This window comes from Protopterus annectens, chromosome 7.part0 (assembly GCF_019279795.1).
Source record: "Protopterus annectens isolate FY-2018-M chromosome 7.part0, PAN1.0, whole genome shotgun sequence".
Taxonomy (NCBI): Eukaryota; Metazoa; Chordata; order Ceratodontiformes; family Protopteridae; genus Protopterus; species Protopterus annectens.
In genome coordinates this window covers 435707251-435728533 of record NC_056739.1, presented here as the reverse complement: position 1 = coordinate 435728533, position 21283 = coordinate 435707251, and the positions used below count along the sequence as shown (strand labels likewise).

General features: G+C 38.2%; 1 protein-coding gene across 1 annotated transcript in view; it reads left to right on the top strand.

The window, feature by feature from the left end:
- Positions 1–21283, top strand: part of FGF11 (fibroblast growth factor 11) — a 344103-nt gene that overhangs the window by 313532 nt on the left and 9288 nt on the right. Inside the window, exon 4 of the mRNA XM_044076213.1 lies at positions 16381–16579. Coding sequence (XP_043932148.1) covers positions 16381–16579 — 199 coding nt within the window. The remainder of the gene's footprint in view (positions 1–16380; positions 16580–21283) is intronic.

The window sequence follows — 21283 nt, the reverse complement described above, 5'->3', positions numbered from 1 at the left end:
GTGTTGACATGCATAGCTTTGATCATTTTTTGTCAACATGCACATAAGACATTTCTGCTGTTCGACTAAGTATGTATAAATATATATATATATATATATATATGTGTGTGTGTGTGTGTATGTGTGTGTGTATAGATAGACACACACGCACACACACACACACACACACACACACACACACACACACACACACACACACACACACACACACACACACACACACACACTCACACACTTGGAAGAAAGATGTAGAGAACATCCCCAAAGACATATGGAAAATGTTCATAATCTACATGTACATTTAGTGCAAGCTACTGTGAAGCAGAGGGCTTACCACTGTGTTAACACTGTAAATTAAATGAATCAGCATACCAACAGCAGGGCCGCTGGAGTAAGCAACTACTAGGGGAAGGTATATTTTATCCCGCTGTGGAAAAATAAAATCAGCCAACTAGGCACAAGTGCGTTTTTGTATATGGTACTACCTAGTTAACCACCACATACTTAACTGCACAGCCTGCATCTGATAACTGAGGGGATCACACTCAGGACATGAAGATAAAGCATAATAGCAGCAGGCAGTCTTAACTTTCTGTGTCCGATTACCAAAAAAAAGACTTAAAGAAGAAAGACCTAGCAGCATTAACAAAATCTGACATCTTCAGCAGCATTAAATATTGTGAGAGAACATCAGGGTAATTCACCTTAGGCCAGCCAACAGATTAACAAAGTCAAGAAGCCCACAGCAGGTCTAAGAAAAATCAAACACTTTTAATAAAATTAATCAAAGATAAGGGCAAAAGGTGGGGAATGGATGGGTGGGGGGTTAGGAAAATTGTTTCAAAGTCTCACAGCAGTAACAAGGATGTCAAGCCTAAGTGTGTGATTAGTAATGTACAATACCTATAATTTGTGTTAGATCAAGATTTTGGTATTTCAGGCGTTTCTCCTTACCTAAAGATACATCAGTCTCAGAATTCTTATTCATGTGCAGCAACAGTGAGACAGGGTACAAGAGAAAATGATTTTCAATTGATTTTTATAGTTTTAAATTTTGATTGCTTTAGAAAACATTGCTGTTTTGTGATCACATTTGAACTTCAGTCTGGTATGCAGATTCTCCATCATGCAGCTCAGTAACAGATTATTCATGTGTGCTAAGCCTAAAACTAGCATTCTCCCAAACCCCAACCATGCACATTAAGGTACTAAATACCATTTCCTTAACACTATCACTATACAGAGAAATTACATCTGCAAGTCAGTGGTCTGGCAACTGTTTTCCTTTTTCATTTGGTTTAATTTTTCATAGAAGTAGTGGCTCAACAAAAGGTAAGTTTGCTGAATATTTTAAACAAATAGTGCTAAGTTGTAACTTTTCTACATTTGTTAAATTGCAGATAAATAGACAGACAGGCAGGCTGGTAGGTGCATAGTTCAGATATTATATTTATACTTGCCCTTGTGACTAATTGCAGTGGTGGTGCTGCGGTAGCGTTGTCGCCTCACAGTAAGACATTGTCCTGTTCGATTCTCAGCTAAAGCATCTTCTGTGTGGAGACATGCGTGAATGGGCGTACCTTTGTTGAAGGTTGTGCATCAGGGCTGGCAACTCAGCACGTAAAAATCTACTGCCAATCATTAGCGGACCGGAGTTCCACTGTGGCGACCCCTAACCAGGAAAAGCCGAAAGACACAACAACAACTTGCCCTTGTGACTCTTGTCCTTGCAGTGTCTGTACAACTTTGAGTTAAGTGCCTGTCATGTTACTCACTGCTGCACTGTTTATAAGAGCTGCATACTGACCTCTCAACTGTCCAGATATTCACAGAATGTCCAGATTTGTGCCTCCTATTTTTGGTCTGTTCCTGATAAAATTTATGTTTTTCTGGCAAATCATTGAGAATTGAAGTCACTAAATAATACTAAATAATAACAGACATTTGAGTTTCAGACTTCATGTCCTTCAGAAAATACAAATATAATGCAAAACCTGTTATTGTACCAGCCTTGTATGTTTATAGCAACAATATTTAAAATCTGTCACTATTTTGGGGCCTTTGACCCTCAGTTATTTCTGGCTTTGTCCAGATTTCTTGTGCTGAGAGGTTGAGAGGCACTGAGTTGTTGAGTCAAAGTTTGGCAGTGTTGACAGAGAGAGAAGTAAATGAACCCCTTGTGCATTCTAAATACAGCTACTGTACTGTGGACTACAAGATAATGGGATATGAAGCCTCAAGTCAATCTCACACACTTTATTGCCTTGAAATTCAGGCTTCATCTTGACATTTTTATGAGCTGGCTTTTGTTTTTAATATTTGTATACAGAAGGCTACCCAAGCAGGTAGTAGTATCACTAGTGTGAACTGGGAGATCTGTAGAGCCAGCAGCCACCATCTTTGTATTCCTCATGCAGTAAGGCTGTCACACCACATTAGTAATTCTGTAGGTCTCTGGGACTATTTCAATTCCTTCTGGGTTGAAAAAGCTGTCAGTGAGGTACACATCAGCTCTCTACTTACACAAAGCCTCATTTGTTATATTTTTTCACCAATTCCATAAGGGTAAATGAAAAGCAAGTGGACTGAGCCAGTGGGTTTTTCTTTATGAACTTATCTAGCATGGGTGCTTGAAACTGCTTCTAGACCAGGGGTGGGCAAACTTTTTGATTCGTGGGCCACATTGAGTTCTAACATTTGACAAAGGGGCCGGAACAGGAGCAGATAGATGGCATGCTTTGAAAACATCACCTCATTGGGGGGAAAAATACACATCTTGGGATATGGAGAAAACATGCGCTTTAATTTCCAAAGAAAATGAAGAAAAGCATTACAATAAAATCTCTGACTTCGAAATGAGTCTTTAAACACTGAAAATCAAATAAATTACCATTTTATTTTAAAGCATTGAAAGTTCTGTTATCCTTCAGGATATCACCATCACTCTCCTCCTGACTGTCTTTTTTTTCAAAAACGGTAGGAGATGCAGATGTACTTGTCCTGTTCCTTTTATTCAATTTGTTTCCCCGGTGCCAAATGTCAACAACGACCAGTGCAAGGACGAAACAGTTGCAGCAAGTCAGTCTGTGAAGCATTATATTTGATCTGCGCGCACTGTTTATTTTAACAACGTGCGTATCACGGAGACACACACATTTTAATGGGAGCAGTGTTGTTGGTCTCCTTTTTTAGCCAGCGCATCAAAGTCTGGAGTTAGTTTTGTTGTGGCGATTCTCAGGATGGATCTGAGGTGTAGGTCTGTTAACTTGGATCTGTGGCTGGCTTTGTTGATGTTCATGATGCTGAAGGTCTGTTTTGTTGAGAGCTTGCTAGCATAATTAGCATGCTTTGTGGCAAAGTGACGGCTAATATTATACTCTTTAAAAACCGCCACAGTTTATTGGCGTATCAGGCAAACAGCAGATGATCGGTGTTCAGTGAAAAAATATTTAGTTGTCCACTCCTTATTGAACACTCGACATTCTCTGTCCACTTTCCTTTTCTTGGGTCCGCTCATCTTCATAGAGGGGCGGTGGGTCAAAGGGTAAAGTGCAAACGTGGAGTAATAGGCCTACGCTTCACCTCAACAAAGCCAATATATCTAGAGTGTGCCATCTAGTGAGGAAACATCAGAATTGCAGGGGAAATAAACCATTAACAAGGTTAATTTATTAAATTTTTTCAAGTTTGGCGGGCCGAATCAAAACGTTTAACGGGCCGCATGTGGCCCCCGGGCCGTAGTTTGCCCATGCCTGTTCTAGACCATCGCCTGAAAATGTATTTGTAGCAGCCTTTTCTGAGTAATTACATATTCTGGAAGCTTTTCTCTCTGTTTCTTGTTAACTGAAAACAGGAACAGCACAGTCTGCTTCAGACATCTAGGATTTACTGTCATGCTTGCTACTTTCATCGTCTTAAATGTGAGCCACTCTACCGAATGCCAACTCCGGTGTGGGTCTTCATGCTAGATTACTATTCAGTCTTCAGAAAGTGCAAACACTAAGATTGGAGAAGGTGTACAATATAAGCATCCAGGTATAGTTACCGTGAGTATTTTCAGTTGTCAACTTATTCTTATACTGATGACCGTTAGGGGAATTAGAAGGGCTACTGGAAGTGTGGGTCTTATATGAGGGCATGGCCGGCCTTAGGCATAGGCAAACTAGATGACCACCTAGGGTGCTGTACAGGCCGGCCTCATAAAGGGCGCATTTTTATGTATTTATTTATTTATTTTAATTAATTTACTTTTGTCATTTTGCTATCTTCTCGGCACCCTGTCTGAGTGAAGGTAGACAAAACAATAGGAAGAGGGGGGAAGGGTGAGTGCCCTCCCACGTTTATAGCTTCAGATTGGAAGGGGGGCTTCAACAGGTTTAAAAAAAAAATTCCTGCCATCGCGTGTGGAACTTAAGTTAGAAGTTCAGTTAAGAGAGGGGTTAAGGTCATGTGTACGCATGTGGCCGTTCGGTTTAAAAAGAAAGTAAGTGTATGTTTGTGTTTGTAATTTACACTGTTCGCTTCTGTATGCAAGAGAAAGTGTGTGTGTGTGTGTGTGTGTGTGTGTGTGTGTGTGTGTGTGCATGTGTGTGTGTGTGTGTGTGTGTGTGTGTGTGTGTGTGTGTGTGTGTGTGTGTGTGTGTGTGTGTATGCATGTATGTGTATCGAATTTAAATTACTCGTTCTGTTTGTATGAGAGATAGTGTGTGTGTTACTGTGTGAGATAGTATGTGTGTGCTAGTATGTGTGTATATGTAGGCAGCACATTTTTGACAAATAACAGAGTGGCTTAAAATGTAAACAGCCCTGGGCACTGATGAGATTATTGAGATTACTGCAGTATTTTTGAATCCTCTCTCTTCCTGTGGCTCTCCCTGTTCTGACCGCTGTTTAAACCATCACCATACCCACAGATAATAACTTTGATTTCGCCATGTCTCGGGCACACAGAAATCTCACTTCCAAAGTGTGCCTTGGTCTCCAGGAAACTGGGGGCCCAATCATTGCCATCCTTTTGCTGCTGCAAAATTTAGGAAGAACATTGATTTCCATGACAACAACTTTGAAAGTGTCTAATTGCCACGGGAACATCCGCTGCTTCACATGTGGTTTCTGCCTGAAACCTGCAGTGCAGAATACCCGATTATCAGGTTGCACAGATTTCAGGAGGTTAGTGTACTTTTTTTTGTTATAAAGTTTCAGTTGATCCACAAATGCGCAATGACGGATTTGTAAAACTCTGTATTAAATACTGCAAGATTAAAAATCAAACAACTCATTTCAGAGAACCCACACCCTAGAGAAAAGAAGGCAGTCTGGGGTAGTGTTTTAAACCGAATCTTAAGTTTTACTTTATTAATTTATTTTATTCAAGAAACAAATTCTTTAAAGTATTGTGTTCAAGTACAATGAGTTTACCTGCCGATAACGTGTGCAGCGGCAAGAAACAGCCAGATGTCAAGCTGGAAACAGTAATACAGGTCTGCCAAAAGAAATGCTCATTTTAAAGAGCAAGTTACTTAGTTGTTAACATTGTCTATTTAAGTTGCAGAGTTATTTGGTTTTTGAGCAATCTAGTACCTTTTTATTACAAAAAATGACATGTCATGAATGGTTTAGCTAAATGTCTGTTTGATTAACACTGAATGAGACTTTGCATTCCATCCACATTTGTGCCCTTTAAAATAGCATGATAAGCATGAACGTTGACCTCAAGGAAGATTTGTGTGGGTGTTTGCTGTTAGCATCACGTCTCTCAAGTGTACTTCATTATGAAGAATGTTTTTCATTACTAATCTTAAAAATGGTGTGTTCTTCCCAGTTCCACTTTGAATGGTCTGTCTGTTAAGCATTCAGTTTTAAGAATTTTTTTAACCCATATTTTTTGCAAATAATACAGAATCTTATTAATTCATTAAAAAAATTTTTAGAAGTCTAAAGTATCACATTTAACCATCATGTGAGATTCCCAATTGAAGTTTTAGTAAACTATTTTTAAGTGTTCCACATTTTGCCAATTTGTTCAAAATTATGTTCCTATGTTATATTATGTCCTGCTGACATTAGTATTCTGATGGACAACTTAATAGACTTCCTAAATGCAATTGTATAATATCTATCATGATTTTTTTTACCTACGTTGCTTGTCAAAAACTGTACATATGAGGTAGAGCACGTGATTAATTGATTAACTGTTACACCCATATATTTTGGCTTGGTCCCCATGTGCACCAGTTATTGGTAGTTTTTTTGCAAGAATTTAAAATTATTTCATAGTTTTAATTTGACTGCCTATTATGATGTTTTTGGATTACTTAAACGCTTAAGTGATGCCACGAATAATTGTTGTTGGTGGGTCTGTATTCTGAATTATTTTTGTGTTGATTATTTAACGGTTTACAAAAAAGGTAGAAACCAAAAACAATTTCCAGTTAAGTGTGATAGTGGGCAAGATAAACAGGAAAAGTCTGATACTTTATAAAATGTGTATTGAAATAAGACTTGACTTTTTTATTGATGGTGAAATTAAAAGGCTGTGTAGATAAAACTGCAGTAGTTGCACTTGCTGAACTATTGTTAAGAAGGAACTGTTTGGATTCTGGTGTTAGGTATTTCTTCTACTACTAGCACAAAAATGGTAACTGAATTAATAGGAAGGACAGCTGAAATAGAAGGAATACACTCCTTAAATCTTTTGATAATACTGTAGTTGGGCAGTTGGAGACTGTACATTGGTCATTTAGCATAAAACTTTTGTTTGAAGTTAGTGAACTGATGCATCATCTGGGCATTTTTAACTAGTAGAATATCTTGCCTCCAACTTCTGACACAAAATTGAAATCATTGCATGCTGAGCATGTTTAAAGTTAATGTTTTATTGATGGTTTGAATGCAGATGCTGTCACCCTATATATATATATATATATATATATATATATATATATATATATATATATATATATATATATATATATTGTGTGTGTGTGTGTGTGTGTTTGTGTAAATGAGTGACAATATAAGTTGCCTTACAAAATTTTAAAGGTGTTTTTCTGAATGGGTTACAATGGATAGTAAAACTCTGAGATAGCTAATCAGTATTGTGCTATTTAATTGTTTGTTAATTTATGTTAACCAGGTAGATGCATTTGCCATATCAGTAGTAATCACTACAGTGGTGGTAGACAGACCAGTAGGAGATACTCTGTATGTTTCAAGAAGGAAAAACCTATTCTTCTAAATAAGTTAGGTGATTATTATTAAGTTGCTGCATATATGAATATTTCAATGTAGTATGTTAAGTGCTCGTTCTGTTTGTATGACAGATACAGTGTGTGTTACTGTGTGAGACAGTATGTGTGTGATGGTAACGTGTGTATATGACAGAGAAAGTGCATGTCTGTGTTTTGTTTAACTAACACTGTTACATACTTCCTTCTTCACCATGTCCTTCTACCTCTGAAATGTTAAATGAAAGTCCTGAAGACTGTGTACAGGCCTTAGTGCTTTACAAAAATAAGTGTTGTTAACACAAGGGCACACACTTTCTACAGCTATTCCAATTCCGTATGTAACTATCGCCTTTGCTTCAGACTGCAATAAGCAGTCTATTAGAGCTGCTTTTTTTTTGTATTCAAGGGCAGAGAAGTTTTACTACTCATGCTAAATCTGTTTTCATTGTGAGACTGTATTGTTTATTTAGCAAGTGGCTATCTGTATTTGTGCTATTTTATTTCAATATTTGTAATCATTGTAAAAGCAAATAAGAAAACAGTATGCACACTGACAGATTTGAACAGTGGTTATGGTAACTGAGGAGAAATAGCCAAGTAATGTAACACTGGAGTGGCTGGGGATGGGGCTACTGCTGGGGGGTAGGGGATTACTGCAGAAGGGGCTGCTCTGGGGGGCAGTCTATTACCCTGCCTAGGGCCCTATTTGACCATGATCCAGCTCTGGTATTTACAGTAGGAAACACGTACACAAAGGTAGTTGTAGTTTAACTGCATTACAAGGTATCTTTTTCTTCTTATGCATTTAAATGATTTAAGAAAATGATTGGAGTGGCTTTCTTGGGGAGTGACCTACCTGTGGGTGTGGCTCAAATAAGGGTGCTTCATGAGTATGTTGTGGGTGGGGCTTAAGGGGCACCAGAGGACTACTTTGTCTAGGGCACCATTTCAGCTAAGGCCGGCCCTGTATGAGGGGAAGACAAGAGTCTGTGCCAGAGATATTGAGAATTCATAGGAGTCTGGGGTATGGTATAACCCTGCCATCTAGTAGAAGACAACTGGTGATGCATGTAAACATAACAAAATAAAAGAAGTGGATTAGTGCTGAGGCCCTAGATAACAACAAACTTATCTTGTGACTCTTCCTAGACCTTTCAAAGGCATTTGATACAGTCTCCCATCCCCTACAGCTATCTAAACTTGCTAGTCTCAATCTATCATCCTCCACCCTTACCTGGTTCTGCAGTTACTTATCTAGTAGGCATCAGTCTGTTAAATGGCTCTCTTCCTCTTCTCTATTCTTCCCTGTCCCAACAGGAGTCCCCCAAGGCTCCATCCTGGGACCCCTCCTGTTCAATATCTTCACCAATGACCTCCACACATCTTATAAACTATCCTCCCTCATCCAATATGCCGACGATTCAACCCTCATCTCCATCTCTGAGAACATCTCTGAACTTCATACTCTCACTCAGCAAACCTTTTTATCTACCGAACAGTGACTAACTGATAATCTATTCATCCTCAACCCTAAAAAGACCAAGCTCTTACTATTTCTCCCCCGCTCACTTTCCCACCACAAATCCTCCTTCTCTATCATTTCCTCAAATAACACAATTATTAAACCTGATGCTCACACTAGACTTCTAGGAGTCATCATCGATGACGAACTCAAATTTAATATGCACCTTCCAATGTATCTTCTTCTTCTTCTTCTTCTTCTTTCGGCTTTTTCCCAGTTAGGCACAGTGGATCACTTGTCTGCTCATGATTGGCAGTGGAGTTTTTACAGTGTTGAGTTGCCAGCCCGGCGCCCAACCTTCCACAGAAGGCACACACATGCACACACTCACACCTAGGGTCAATTTAGAGTGTCCAATCCACCTACAGCATGTGCACCTTCTCCAGTGTATAAAAAAGACAAACCAGAAACTAGGTTTATTATATTGTAACAAAAAATTTCTAACTCCAAATGCTAGACTCTGCCTTGCTCAAGCTCTCCTCTTCCCATCCCTTCTCTATGCTGCCCCAGTGTTCACCAACTTTCAAATCACAACCTTTAACAAACTCCAACAAACTTACCATAAGATTGTTAGATTCATCACAAACTCTCCATGCAATACACATCACTGCCTAGCCCTTACATCCCTCAAATGGCTAGAATTACCCCACCTACTGTTGCTATCACAACTTCAAATGTTACACTTTATTCTCTACAAACCGTCATCTTGTCCTGCTCTCTCTTCCTTCATCTCTACTTACACACCTTCTCGTACTCTCTGTACTTCATATCAGCAACTACTACAAACCTACCAACCAAAAAAAAATAGGTAAACTCTTATATAAATACTCCATAGCCCAAACTTGGAACAAACTTCCTAGAGACATATGCACCACTATTCACCCCGCCCACTTTAAGAAAAACTCAAACTCCATTTTCTTAGCTCCAAAATCTGTTCTTGTAAAGCCCCAACTTGACCCCTTCCTCTCCACCATTAGTGTACCCTGCTCACTATCTGCCCCTCAAACAATAGCAATCCCTATCTGGGAGGATACCACTTTCTGATTTATACATCATATCAGATAGACCAAACTGATGTTTGTAAATATGTAAATAATCTGTACTCTGTTAACACAGGTCTATTTCAACTATAAGTCTGTGCATTCTTTGATTTGTATGTTTATGATATTGTATAACTCAATTTCTTTTCATATGTTACTGTAAATGTTATTTTTAGTTTGTATACTGTCTGTTTTGGAGATTTTCTCCTCGGGTCTCCACTGAAAAAGGGCCAAAAGCCCAGCTGGACTAACCCAGTTAACAAATGTCAATAAATAAATAAATAAAATAAAATACAGGTAAGTTTCATATGCAGCTTATATTGCATTTCATAACCCGTGGAGAAAACACTACATGCAATTCTTTCATTCATTTCTGCTTGTTTTAGTTACATGCTCATTGAATATGTTAGGCTGTGACTTGGTATTAATTTTATTTTTATTGTTTCTTAAACTTGAGGGTGGACTAATCCAAAATGGACCCACTGATCTTTTCAGCCTATGCAGGAAAGAAATTAACATATTGATATTATTGCCCGAGGCTGCTGTAGGTTGCAATATTTAAAGATACTACAGACAAAAAAGTATCTGATCTTTAAATGCACTTCAGTAGCTCACAGAATCAGTGAGGGAAGTTAAGGTACAAGGCAGTCTTATATAAAGTATGAAAAGAACAGTAAATTGTAGCACCATCATTCTAATCAACTAAAATTTTACAAAGGTATACTACAAGGTGAGTTTAGCACATCAGAAATGAAAGAAGGCAGGGGATGTGCAGAAAGGTAGAGTGTAAATAGTACAATAGTTTTATGGAGAAGGAAAAACAATAGAGGAGAATGGCAAAGCTCTCAGTACCTTATTAAGGTAGGTATTTACCTCCTCTGACTGAGAGATAGTAAGGAGGAAGAATGGTGTACCTTCACTCAGAGCCAGATCCAGCACTCGGCAACCAAGGGAGTTGCCTAGGGCCCACTGGCTGGGGGAGGGCCCCTGCTGGCTGGGATGGGGACACTGGCTGGGAAATTTATTTTTTAATTAAAAAAAATAAGTTTTTGTTTGTTTAGTTAAGGGCATTCTGCTTTAAGAATAATGCCATTTGATTCCACTCACACAGAAGAGATAGGTGTGTATGACCTGTTTTCGTCTTATGGGTCTGTGCAATCTGCTGTTTACGTCTTCGTTTTCCATGCAGCTGAATTTGAATGGCAGAAGATGTTTGAAATGCGGACCACGAACGGACAAGTGAGAGGTAGGCGTGTGTGTGTGAATTTGTTTAAGCGGTATGTAGATAAGGGTGTATGTATATAAGAAGTAGGTAGAAAGGTGTGTGTGTGTGTGTGTGTGTGTGTGTGTGTGTGTGTGTGTGTGTGTGTGTGTGTGTGTGTGTGTGTGTGTGTGTGTGTGCGTGTGTGTGTGTGTAAAAGAGGGAAGGAGGTGTCTCTCAACTGTCCAGATTTTTGCAGAATGTCCAGATTTTTGCTTCATATTTTCAGTCTGTTCCTCATAAAATTTGTATTTTTTGGGTTTATTGCGTGAAAACCATGAGGACAGAATTCACTAAATAATGACAGGCATTTGAGTTTCAGACTTCATATCCTTCAGAACATCCACAATAGCACAATACCTTTTATTCGCACAACTTTATAAGTTTGCGTGAGCAATACTTCACATTTGTACCTATTTTTGGGCTTTGTCCCACCATTATTTTTGGCTTTGCCAGATTTGTTGTGCTAAGAGGTTGAGAGTTATGGTGTGTGTGTGTGTGTGTGTGTGTGTGTGTGTGTGTGTGTGTTAGTGTGTGAGCATGTGCGCGCATGTATGTGTGCATGTGCATGTGTGTAAGAGGCAGGTAGCATACCTCTCAATTGTCCAGATTTTTGCTCCATATTTTCGGTCTGTTCTAAATAATGGCAGACATTTGAGTTTTGGACTTCATATCCTTTAGAAAAATACATATTAACACAAATCCTGTTATTCTAGCAATTTTTTCTAAGTTCATGAGAGTGATATTTATAATCTGTCCCTATTTATTTTAGGGTTTGAACTGATTTCATACACTAAGAGGTTGTGGTGTCTGTGTGTGAGAGTGAAATGCCTTAGTTAGGGATAGCAGATGGTTAGTAATTTGCTTACTGTATCTTGGTTACAGAAAGCAAGAGCCTGAATCCTCTACCTTAACTACCAAGCTGCAATTTTCAGGGAACTGAGTTTCAGGTGCATTTTTCCAGGAATTGAATTTCAAGTACATTTTTAAGGAATTGTGAACTTCAAGCGAAGAGAAGTTTACTGCTGCTCATGTTAAGTCTGTTTACAATATGCAACTGTTTTGTTTATCAGATGGTATCACTATTGTTGTATAGGGTTTAAAAGCAGTGTTAGTAGCACAACAGGTAGCATGTTTGCTTTTGGTGCAGAAGGGCGTGGGTTCTACTCAGAGCATGTAGAAGGGTTGCTGATACTGTGTTGTATTTTAAGGGCCATGGTTCATAGGTTCATAGGTTAGTACTAAGCTAACTGCCCTTGCGAGCCATTTTTTTTAAACCTAGCCAATTATCCCTTGTGAGACTCAAACCCTGCATCTTGTGTTTGTAACGCAAAAACCTTAACCATTAGGCCACCCTCCAAACACAATAATTAGCCCTTGCAAGTCTCAAACCCAGGGCTCTGCACACCACAGCCACAGTGATTTACCACTACACCATTTGAACTGTACAAAAATGAAGGTGGACTATGACATTAGCACACACACACACGCAGTATGATTGCACATATAGCTCATAGGTTCATAGTTTAGTACTGTGCTAACTGTCCCTGCGAGCAATTTTAAGCCTGGCCAATTATCCCTTGTGAGGCTCAAACCCTGCAACTTGTGTTTGTAAGGCAAACACCTTAGCCATTAAGACACCCTCCCTGGGGTGCTACAGTCCTGAGTATGCCTTCCTTTGGATGAGATGCCTAGTAAATATGAACCTGTTTTCAGTTTGCCATCCATTCCATACTGCAATATTACCAACTTATCATTTTTAATGAAATATAGGCAATTTATTCTTCAGTGGCAGCAGAAACTGAATTTGTAGATGAAATACTGAAATATAAAGTTGTTTGCTAGGAGCAGACTCTTCTTTAGTTACAGATCTCTTTAATGAGGAATTATTCAGATGACTTTTACTTCTGCAGAGATTGTGCATATTGACTGATAAAGGTGGATTACAATGGCACAAGTTTGAGTTGCCTTTAATGGTTGAAATGTTCTGAATTGGGCAGGTTTTGCCATTATTGGTTCATTTGTTTTGTTTCACTGCTTAGTAGAGAAATGTTTAAAACTATAAGTTTAAAATATGCTCTAACAAGTGGTGCTGTATTACACAAGGGATATAATTTAATACAAACAGGAAGGCGAATCAAAGAACTCTTCTTTTTGAATGGTCCTAAAAATGTATGCAAGGGGGCTATGATTTAAAAATAGCCCAAAGCTAAGCTAAACTTAATCTACCACTGACCAGATGCATTTTCTTTGAATGTGGGTTTCAGTGCTGTTTCAGTGAATGTGATTTTCAAGGGCAGAGAAGTTTTAATGTTAAGTTTGTTTTCACTGTGAGACTGTATTACATTGTTTAGCAAATGTCAGTGTTTTTGCTATAAAATTGAAATAAATCTTTTTAAAGTAAATCCAAATATCTGTAATCATTGTAGAAGTAAAGCAGAAAACAGTATGCACACTGAAAGTCTTGAACAGTGTTTATGGTAACTCATGAGAAATAGCTAAGTAAAGGGACACCAGAATGGCTGCAGGAGGACTTTGTATGGGGGTGCCCCAATGCATTACCCTACACAGACCCCCTTTTGACCTTGATCCAGCTCTGCATTCACTGATTTAGTAGCAGGAGAAAGAATGAAGGGGAATATAATCACACATACACAATAGATTTACACAACTGTGATGAAATATTGACATTTTGGTCATGACACAGACATCCAAAAGGACAGAGTGGGGGGACAGACAAAGGACAGGATTTATAAATCTTCTGAATTCATAAAGCAGATGATAACACCCAGGGCTGGACTTACATTTCTCAGAAAAGAATAAAACAGTTCACACAGTATAGGATGAGGATATGATATAGAAAATAATTACCGTGATTAAAAACAGCCCATTACAGAGGAGCACTGCACCACGTGATGTCTGTAGCCCTGTCTGTGAGGTAGCGATAATGCTTCACTGCTTCCTTTGACCCACTTTCTGTTCTGCTGTTGCATCACTGTGGAATACCTTGCAGGCACCTGCCTACAGTGAGTGTGTTTGCAAACCGAAGTATGAAGGTTAGTGCATGCATCCTTCACTATGTGATAGAATGAGGCCAGGTGTTCAGCAAAGGATTCCACCAGCAGTTTCACAACATCGTCGGTATTGCATAGCTACAGTGAAACTTCTGCACAGCACTCTCTGGCCACAGAAAAGACAAAAGGAGAAAGAACATAGGTCACTTCCCACCTTTGGCCATCTATGTCTCGTATTGTTCAGCAGTTCAGTTTGCATCATCGCAAAAGCAGCTTTCATTTTCCCTCTAGTGTTGTACCCCACACTCAAATACATTCCAGGATAGTGCATGTTTCATGTTCCCCATCTGTAATTTTTTGAAATAATTAAAACTTAGTGTGATATCATTTAACAGTTTCCCATAGATACTTTAATGATGTATATACCACTGACCTTTATAGTCACTCTGAATTCCTGTTAGTATTTAGGTACGTGGACACACAGAAAGGGTATATACTGTCAGGAAAGCTAAACTGGAGTAAATTACAGATGTGTATGGCAGGTATGGATTATTTGTAGACATTACTTCTTTTTCATGACTATTCAGGTACTCTATCCCTTAGAGCGTGCGGAGGGGATTTAATAACTAAAGCTGAAAATTTAGAATATAAATGGATTGATGAACTTCATGCTAACACAATGCCAGGTTTATATGAGGGAGTGACATATAATTTGGTCCAAGAAATCTGGACAATGCCTGACAAAATGGGGAGACAAACCCCAAAGATACGGACAGATTTTAAATATTGCTCTTCTAAACTTAGAAACTTGCTAGAGCAACAGGGTTTGTGTTAACATACATTATTCTGAAGGATTTGAAGTCTGAAACTCAAATGTATGTCATTATTTAGCGACTTCAATCCTCAAATCATCCCAGTGATTTACCAGAAAACCACAAATTTTATGAGGAATAGACCAAAAATATGAGGGAAAAATCTGGACATTCTGCAAAAATCTGGACAGTTGAGAGGTATGGGCAGTGAGCCTAAAACCAGCGTTAAAATTATTACAACAAAAATGCAAATGATGCTGTACCTTTAAATATTAGATCTGATGTCATGAGTCATGTGATTTTTTAGTTTTTTAAATTACACAGACTCTGGTTGATTCTGTTTGACCTGAGGAAGCAATATTGTGAATTTTTAAATAGAAACGTCGTGTTTATTTGAGCTGATTTTTTTTTTTACTGAACGTGTTACTTTTAGAGAAGGAATATTTGGAAATTATCTTTCCACAGACATGGGCATCACCGCCACCTCAGAATACTCTGCAGAAACAGACTCAGCCTTAATGAGTAACAAAAGGAATAATCCTTACTTAATAAACACCATGCAGAACTGTAGACCTGAATGACTACCATATCCAGTAGAGTATTAATGAAAACCAGAAAATAAAAATGAAAACACATCTATGACTAACTCATATTCACTGTAACTCTACATGTAACTAGAAAGGAATAACAAAAATAAGTACTATGTGGGAGACATGTAAACATATGTTACTGAGATTTACACAAAAGTATTACACACAGGCGATTAAAGAAGCAATAAGTATTTGGAGATATGTGGATCAATCAAGTGACCGATGAAGAAAGGAGCTTACATTATTGGTGTGTGTTGAGGACTGTGCTCCTGCCCCCACAAATAAATATTTTTAGACCGAAGTTGCTGCATCTCGGGATGCAAGAAATATTTGGTTTCGGGGGGAAAGAATGGTGCCAGATCCGTAATTGCTTGCAGTTCGTAATTTGTGGAATTTTTAGTGAACTCCATGTTTTGGACCGCAGTAAATACTTTTGAAGAGATGTGTTCACAGAAATGTACTCTTTATTGCATATGGCAGAGTCCCAGCATGGTGACATCAAAGGTTAGCAAATAAAAAAATGTCAAAACTGTGAGTCAATGCTAAAACTAAATTTTAGCCACATTAAACAACTGGTATGGATTTCTGATTTTACAGCTATAGTTCTAGTTGTGTTTATTTTGAGAATGGATTTTAACTGCATTACTCTGCTGAATGCAGATTGTACTTTTGTTTTTTAGACTGGCAAGGAGCCATGTTACTTGTTAGGCAGATTGAGGATCACTTAATGGGGGCTTCACTACATATAACACCAGTTAAATCTTTTGTTGCTTTAAGTGTAGGCCTTGTTATTACAAAGTAAGACTTGTTTATTATCCCAATTTTTTAACATTCTTACGATTCTATAATTAGTTAAAGTTTCAAAGACAAAGGATACCTTTTTTTCCTCATCCATGTCTGTTTATGCCTTAGGAACACTTCACACCAGAGAGCAAGTTTAAGGAATCAGTGTTTGAGAATTATTATGTCATGTACTCATCCATATTGTACCGCCAGCGAGAATCAGGGCGATCATGGTTCCTTGGTATCGACAGAGAAGGGAAGACAATGAAAGGAAACAGAGTAAAGAAAACAAAAGCTGCAGGGCACTTTTTACCAAAACTTATGGAAGGTAAGTGGAAAGCAAAAGGGAATATGTAATCAGTCCATCCTTCATAGCAGCTGTTCTCCATGCATTTGTCCATTAAAATAATAGGTGGGCTACATATTGTAATTGAATCAAACAATGTATGCCACTGCACTGGTTTGTTTTTAGTTGTCCATATAGGTAAGACTGTATAATGTAGTCTTAGTTTTTTTGTTGTTGCTTTTTGTTTTTATACATTAACAGCTGTGGGTTTGAAGTTCCCTGTGACATTTATGAATTTCAAAAAATCCCTGTTCCTCATGAGTGTTGCTTTCACAACACATCTTAAAACAGTGTGTTATGTGAATTTTTTTAACAGTAAACTGAAGGAGAAATATCACAGAAATGGGATTTACTCCCTTACCATATACACTGACACTCTGGACTGATGCAGAAAGTAGACAATTTTGTTGTATTTTATTGTTAAGCATAATCCAATCCTTTCCTTTCCTTTCCTGTCCTGTATTTTTGCAGCATTCTTCACGGAGCACAGTCACTTTCAATATTATTTCGGCCTTCCCCACACTGCATCACAGTAATAGTATGTGAACAGAAACAACGGCAGTATGTACTAGTGATACCATCACACTACCTAAATTTAATACTAACTGTTTGAGTAGTATTAGGGCCACAACATAAACAAAAATGTTTTCAGATGCAAAAGTGTACCTTTAATTGTCTGTACCCAGAACGCTTTGCTTTGCTTCTCTATGCAAACTTCTGACATCTATCTATGTGACATTTTGAGGCATGGGTACAATGACAAATAACATGCAGCCAGGAGAAAATAAAATGTCTAAAACACAGCAAAGATATCTTAATATACAGAAAAATGTAACTTCATCTACTAAACAGCTGCTAGTGAAGCATAACATGAAACTAATTTAGCCAAAGCTCAACCTTCCATCCACAAAATGTGGAACACTGCCCCTGCCCCTCATAATGTGGAACAAATGAACAAAATGTGGAACACTGCCCCTCTTAATGTGGAACAAATGAGCAAAATGTGGAACACTTACTAAAAGCTTTCTAACAACTTTGACTAGGATTCTCACAGGATGGCTAAAATGTGTTAACATTGTAATTCTAAAGTGTTCTTTTGGTGAATTAATATGATTCATTATTATTTACCATGGATATTACAAAAATTCTTAACATTAATTAGGTACAATTGAGAAATACATCTTTAGCATTTCTAAGTTATGGTAGCTATAAAAATAGACATTCTGATAATAAATAAAAACTGCTTAGCCCATCTCGTCTGCGAACTTCCCTACTTACTAGACAATGTGTAGCTGCTGGTTAATGAACAACTCACCTTCTCCCCAACCTGTTGTGAGAATTCTCTCATTTCAGTCCTAGCTGCATAGAAGGATGGTGTTAGTCATAACACTTTGTTAAAAAGTCATCACATTTCCCCTGAGCAATCCGCTTTGCATTTTCAGATGATCTTGTTTAAGACAGTATTCTCCTGAAATGAGTTGGTTCTTTTGATGTACTTAAAGTTTTCTGTCTTGTCATATTCTGTCACCTTTCTCAGTGCTAAACATTAGTCTCTGCAGTTTTAGTCTCCATCAGTTTTGCTTATCTCCTCTGAACTGAACATATCCTCTCTTCTTGCAAACTTGATATCTCTGTAAATATGCACAAATTTCTAGCAGCTGCTGATTTAAAGTTTTGCTCTCTGCAATTCTACCCCTACCTGTTTAGAAATTGATCACAGCATGCGCATAATGTACGACCATTTTATTGTACTGCCATAGCTGTAAGCTAAAGTTCTTGAATTACAAACCTGAAATTCCAGAACCTTTGCTGCTGATATCAGTGAAAGTTCACAAAAGTAGGCAGTTACGTGATTTGCAATGCAAGTTGCAATTTTATAATTTCACATTAGTGACTGGATTTATCAAGGTGTTTCAGCAAGCTAAAATAGAATTTTGTATCATTGCAGACCACAAATCAGAATTGCTATTGCTTATAACTGGATCTCTATACAAATGTGCAATATCAGTTTATCTGTTTCATTTACGATGGACGTGCATGCAAATGATGGCAAAAAACCTACATATGAACATAGTTTAATTAAAAAAAAAACTTCTTTCTGGAGCCCATCAGATGCATGTTGCTGCACATACTAGTTGCGGAAAACAAGTCTGTTCCCCACAGAGGGCACAACATGAAAGCAGCAGTTTTTGGTGTGCCATCATCCTGCCTAATCATGCATTCATCGAACAAGACAGTATGTGCCCAGTAGCTAGTTACCCATCCACCATCTTTCTTCTAGCAGCAGATTGTGCTGTACATGTTAATATAGTTGTAGTTGTGGTACTTAGCTGTCCTCATAGTGTACACTGATAAATCCTGCTGTCTATTTTTGCATGCTGATTTCTGATAATCCTTTGTGTCCAACTGTTCCCCATGATTATCTATGGAAGTCTCTGGTTTCATATATATTTTTTTTAATAGGCTTGCACTCCAGAACATCATTAAGGAGACTAACCCAAAGCATTATCTGATTAAGGAATGTGCTCAGACTCTCAGAACTGACAGAGCCTGTGGTAATCAAACCCAGGGTTTCAGGAAACGTCTAACAGCCTTAATTCTCTATGCTAATATCTGCTCCTTTAGTCATGTTTAAATTACTGACATATAAAGAAAAGCTTCTTGATGTATACAAACACCATCCCAGCCTTTAATCCGTTTCCTTTTTCAGGCACCCCAATCAGGTAAAATAGCAGATATGTGAAAGAACCCCCCCCCCCCCCCACCGCATTACCTTACTGAATGGAAGGTATTGAAGGAAAGCTGGTTTTATCATGAGTGCAACCAGAAGATAACAGGGAACCTTTTATGGTGGCTCTCTAAGTTAGGCAGCAGTCATCCACAGCAAATTCAGAACATAGTCAATGGCAAATATTATGACACAGGCTGAAGACGTTATTCATTCACCACCCACTCATGTTAGTATAGTTTTTTCACAAGAAATTGGTGTAGTTAATAACCATGAATAAAGGCATAGCCAAGCTACATTTTGTCTTATGGTATTTTGATCTAACGCATTCAGAAAATGTAGTATGTATGAACTACGTGATATAGTGGAGTGCAGGAATGTATAAACAATAGAAGGAAAGATATTACAGGAACCATAAGCTTCCTAGCCACAGACAGTTGAGTAGACACACAAATTGGCTGCAAGATTTATCAACCTGCCTCCAGATTCCTGCCACTGGATGTTAGAGTCTAACTGTGATATAGGCACAGCCAGCAATAGAAATATTGGATTAGGGAAGTGCACTATGCTGTCATCTCATAAATCCTGCCACGCATGATCTTTGTTCTGTCCACTTCTCTGGGTCAGCTGATACATGGAGAATAGGCGAATATGGCAAGAAAAAGAAGCTTAAAGCTTATTCTCCCAAGAAGGATTGTAGCTCTTTTAATAATTATACATCAGGACCCATTCACATAATTGCATACTTTCCCTATACTTAAAGGAAAAGACTCATGGGGGGGGGGGGGCAGAGGGATTGACATAATGGTTAAGGGGCTTACCTTGTAGACACAAGGTACAGAGTTTGACTCTCATCTTTGAGGGAAATTAGCTAAGGTTAAAATAGCCCACAAAGGCAGTTAGCCTAGTACTTATCTATGACCCTGTTGAAGCTTCATCCTGACAATACATAATGGGGAAGTTTTGGCAAAATGACATTAACAACAAAAAAACTTTTTTTTTTTGTTACAGCATGCAAGCTTCTCTGTATCCCTCATGTGAAGTCTTCCCTTCAATATCTGCATTCTTTATATAAGTACTTCCTCTACGGTCTCACAACAGCAGGAAAAAAAGCCCAAAAATTTTGAATCACTTCAGCACACATACAGTAAATACACAAGGGGTGATTCCCTATAAAAATGCAAAGGACAGAAATTTCCGAATTTAAACACATCCACTCTACAATTGTCTAAGTGTACAGCAGCATATCATTAGGTGTTAACCTCTATTTCTAAGCACTTGACTAGGTAGTGTAATTCATACTGTACTATTAACATACACACCTTTCATTACTGAGGTAAGAATCCCTATACAAAAGTTTTTATATTTAGGGGTGATATGAACTATTCGGTCTAGTAATACAGTTTTCTTTGTGTAATATTGTATATAATACTGTGCAAGTACTGAGACATTAACGTTCTACAATTATGGCAACAGAAAACGTGTCATTTTGTCAGGTAAACTGTTTCTTTGTGACTGCTGCTGCTCTGACAAAACATACACCACAATTTTAAATCCACTGTAGCACCTGTACAGTGACAAGCTGTGTAGAATCAATGAGACCTCGAGACAATTGATCTTGGCTCCTTTTGGATCTACCCCCCCCCCTCCCCCCCAGAGTTTGGCACAAAGTAATCAAAGATGTCAGGGATTGTTGCTGCAGTAACTTTGAGTACCTGTCAGCAGTATTCAGTAAAATATTGAATTTGGAGAAGAACAGACAAGAATCAATATGATAAACTTGAGAGATGCCCTGTGAGAATTTTCATGGTCCAGGATTCTTTAAATAGAAATGAAACTAACAAATGCAGACATGAGAAGCTTCAACTCCCATTAACAAGCAAGCAGAAGGCTTCCCATGCTGTTACATAGCTCTGAATGCAATAACTGTTGTCTGTGGATCGTGGAGAAGTAAGCTC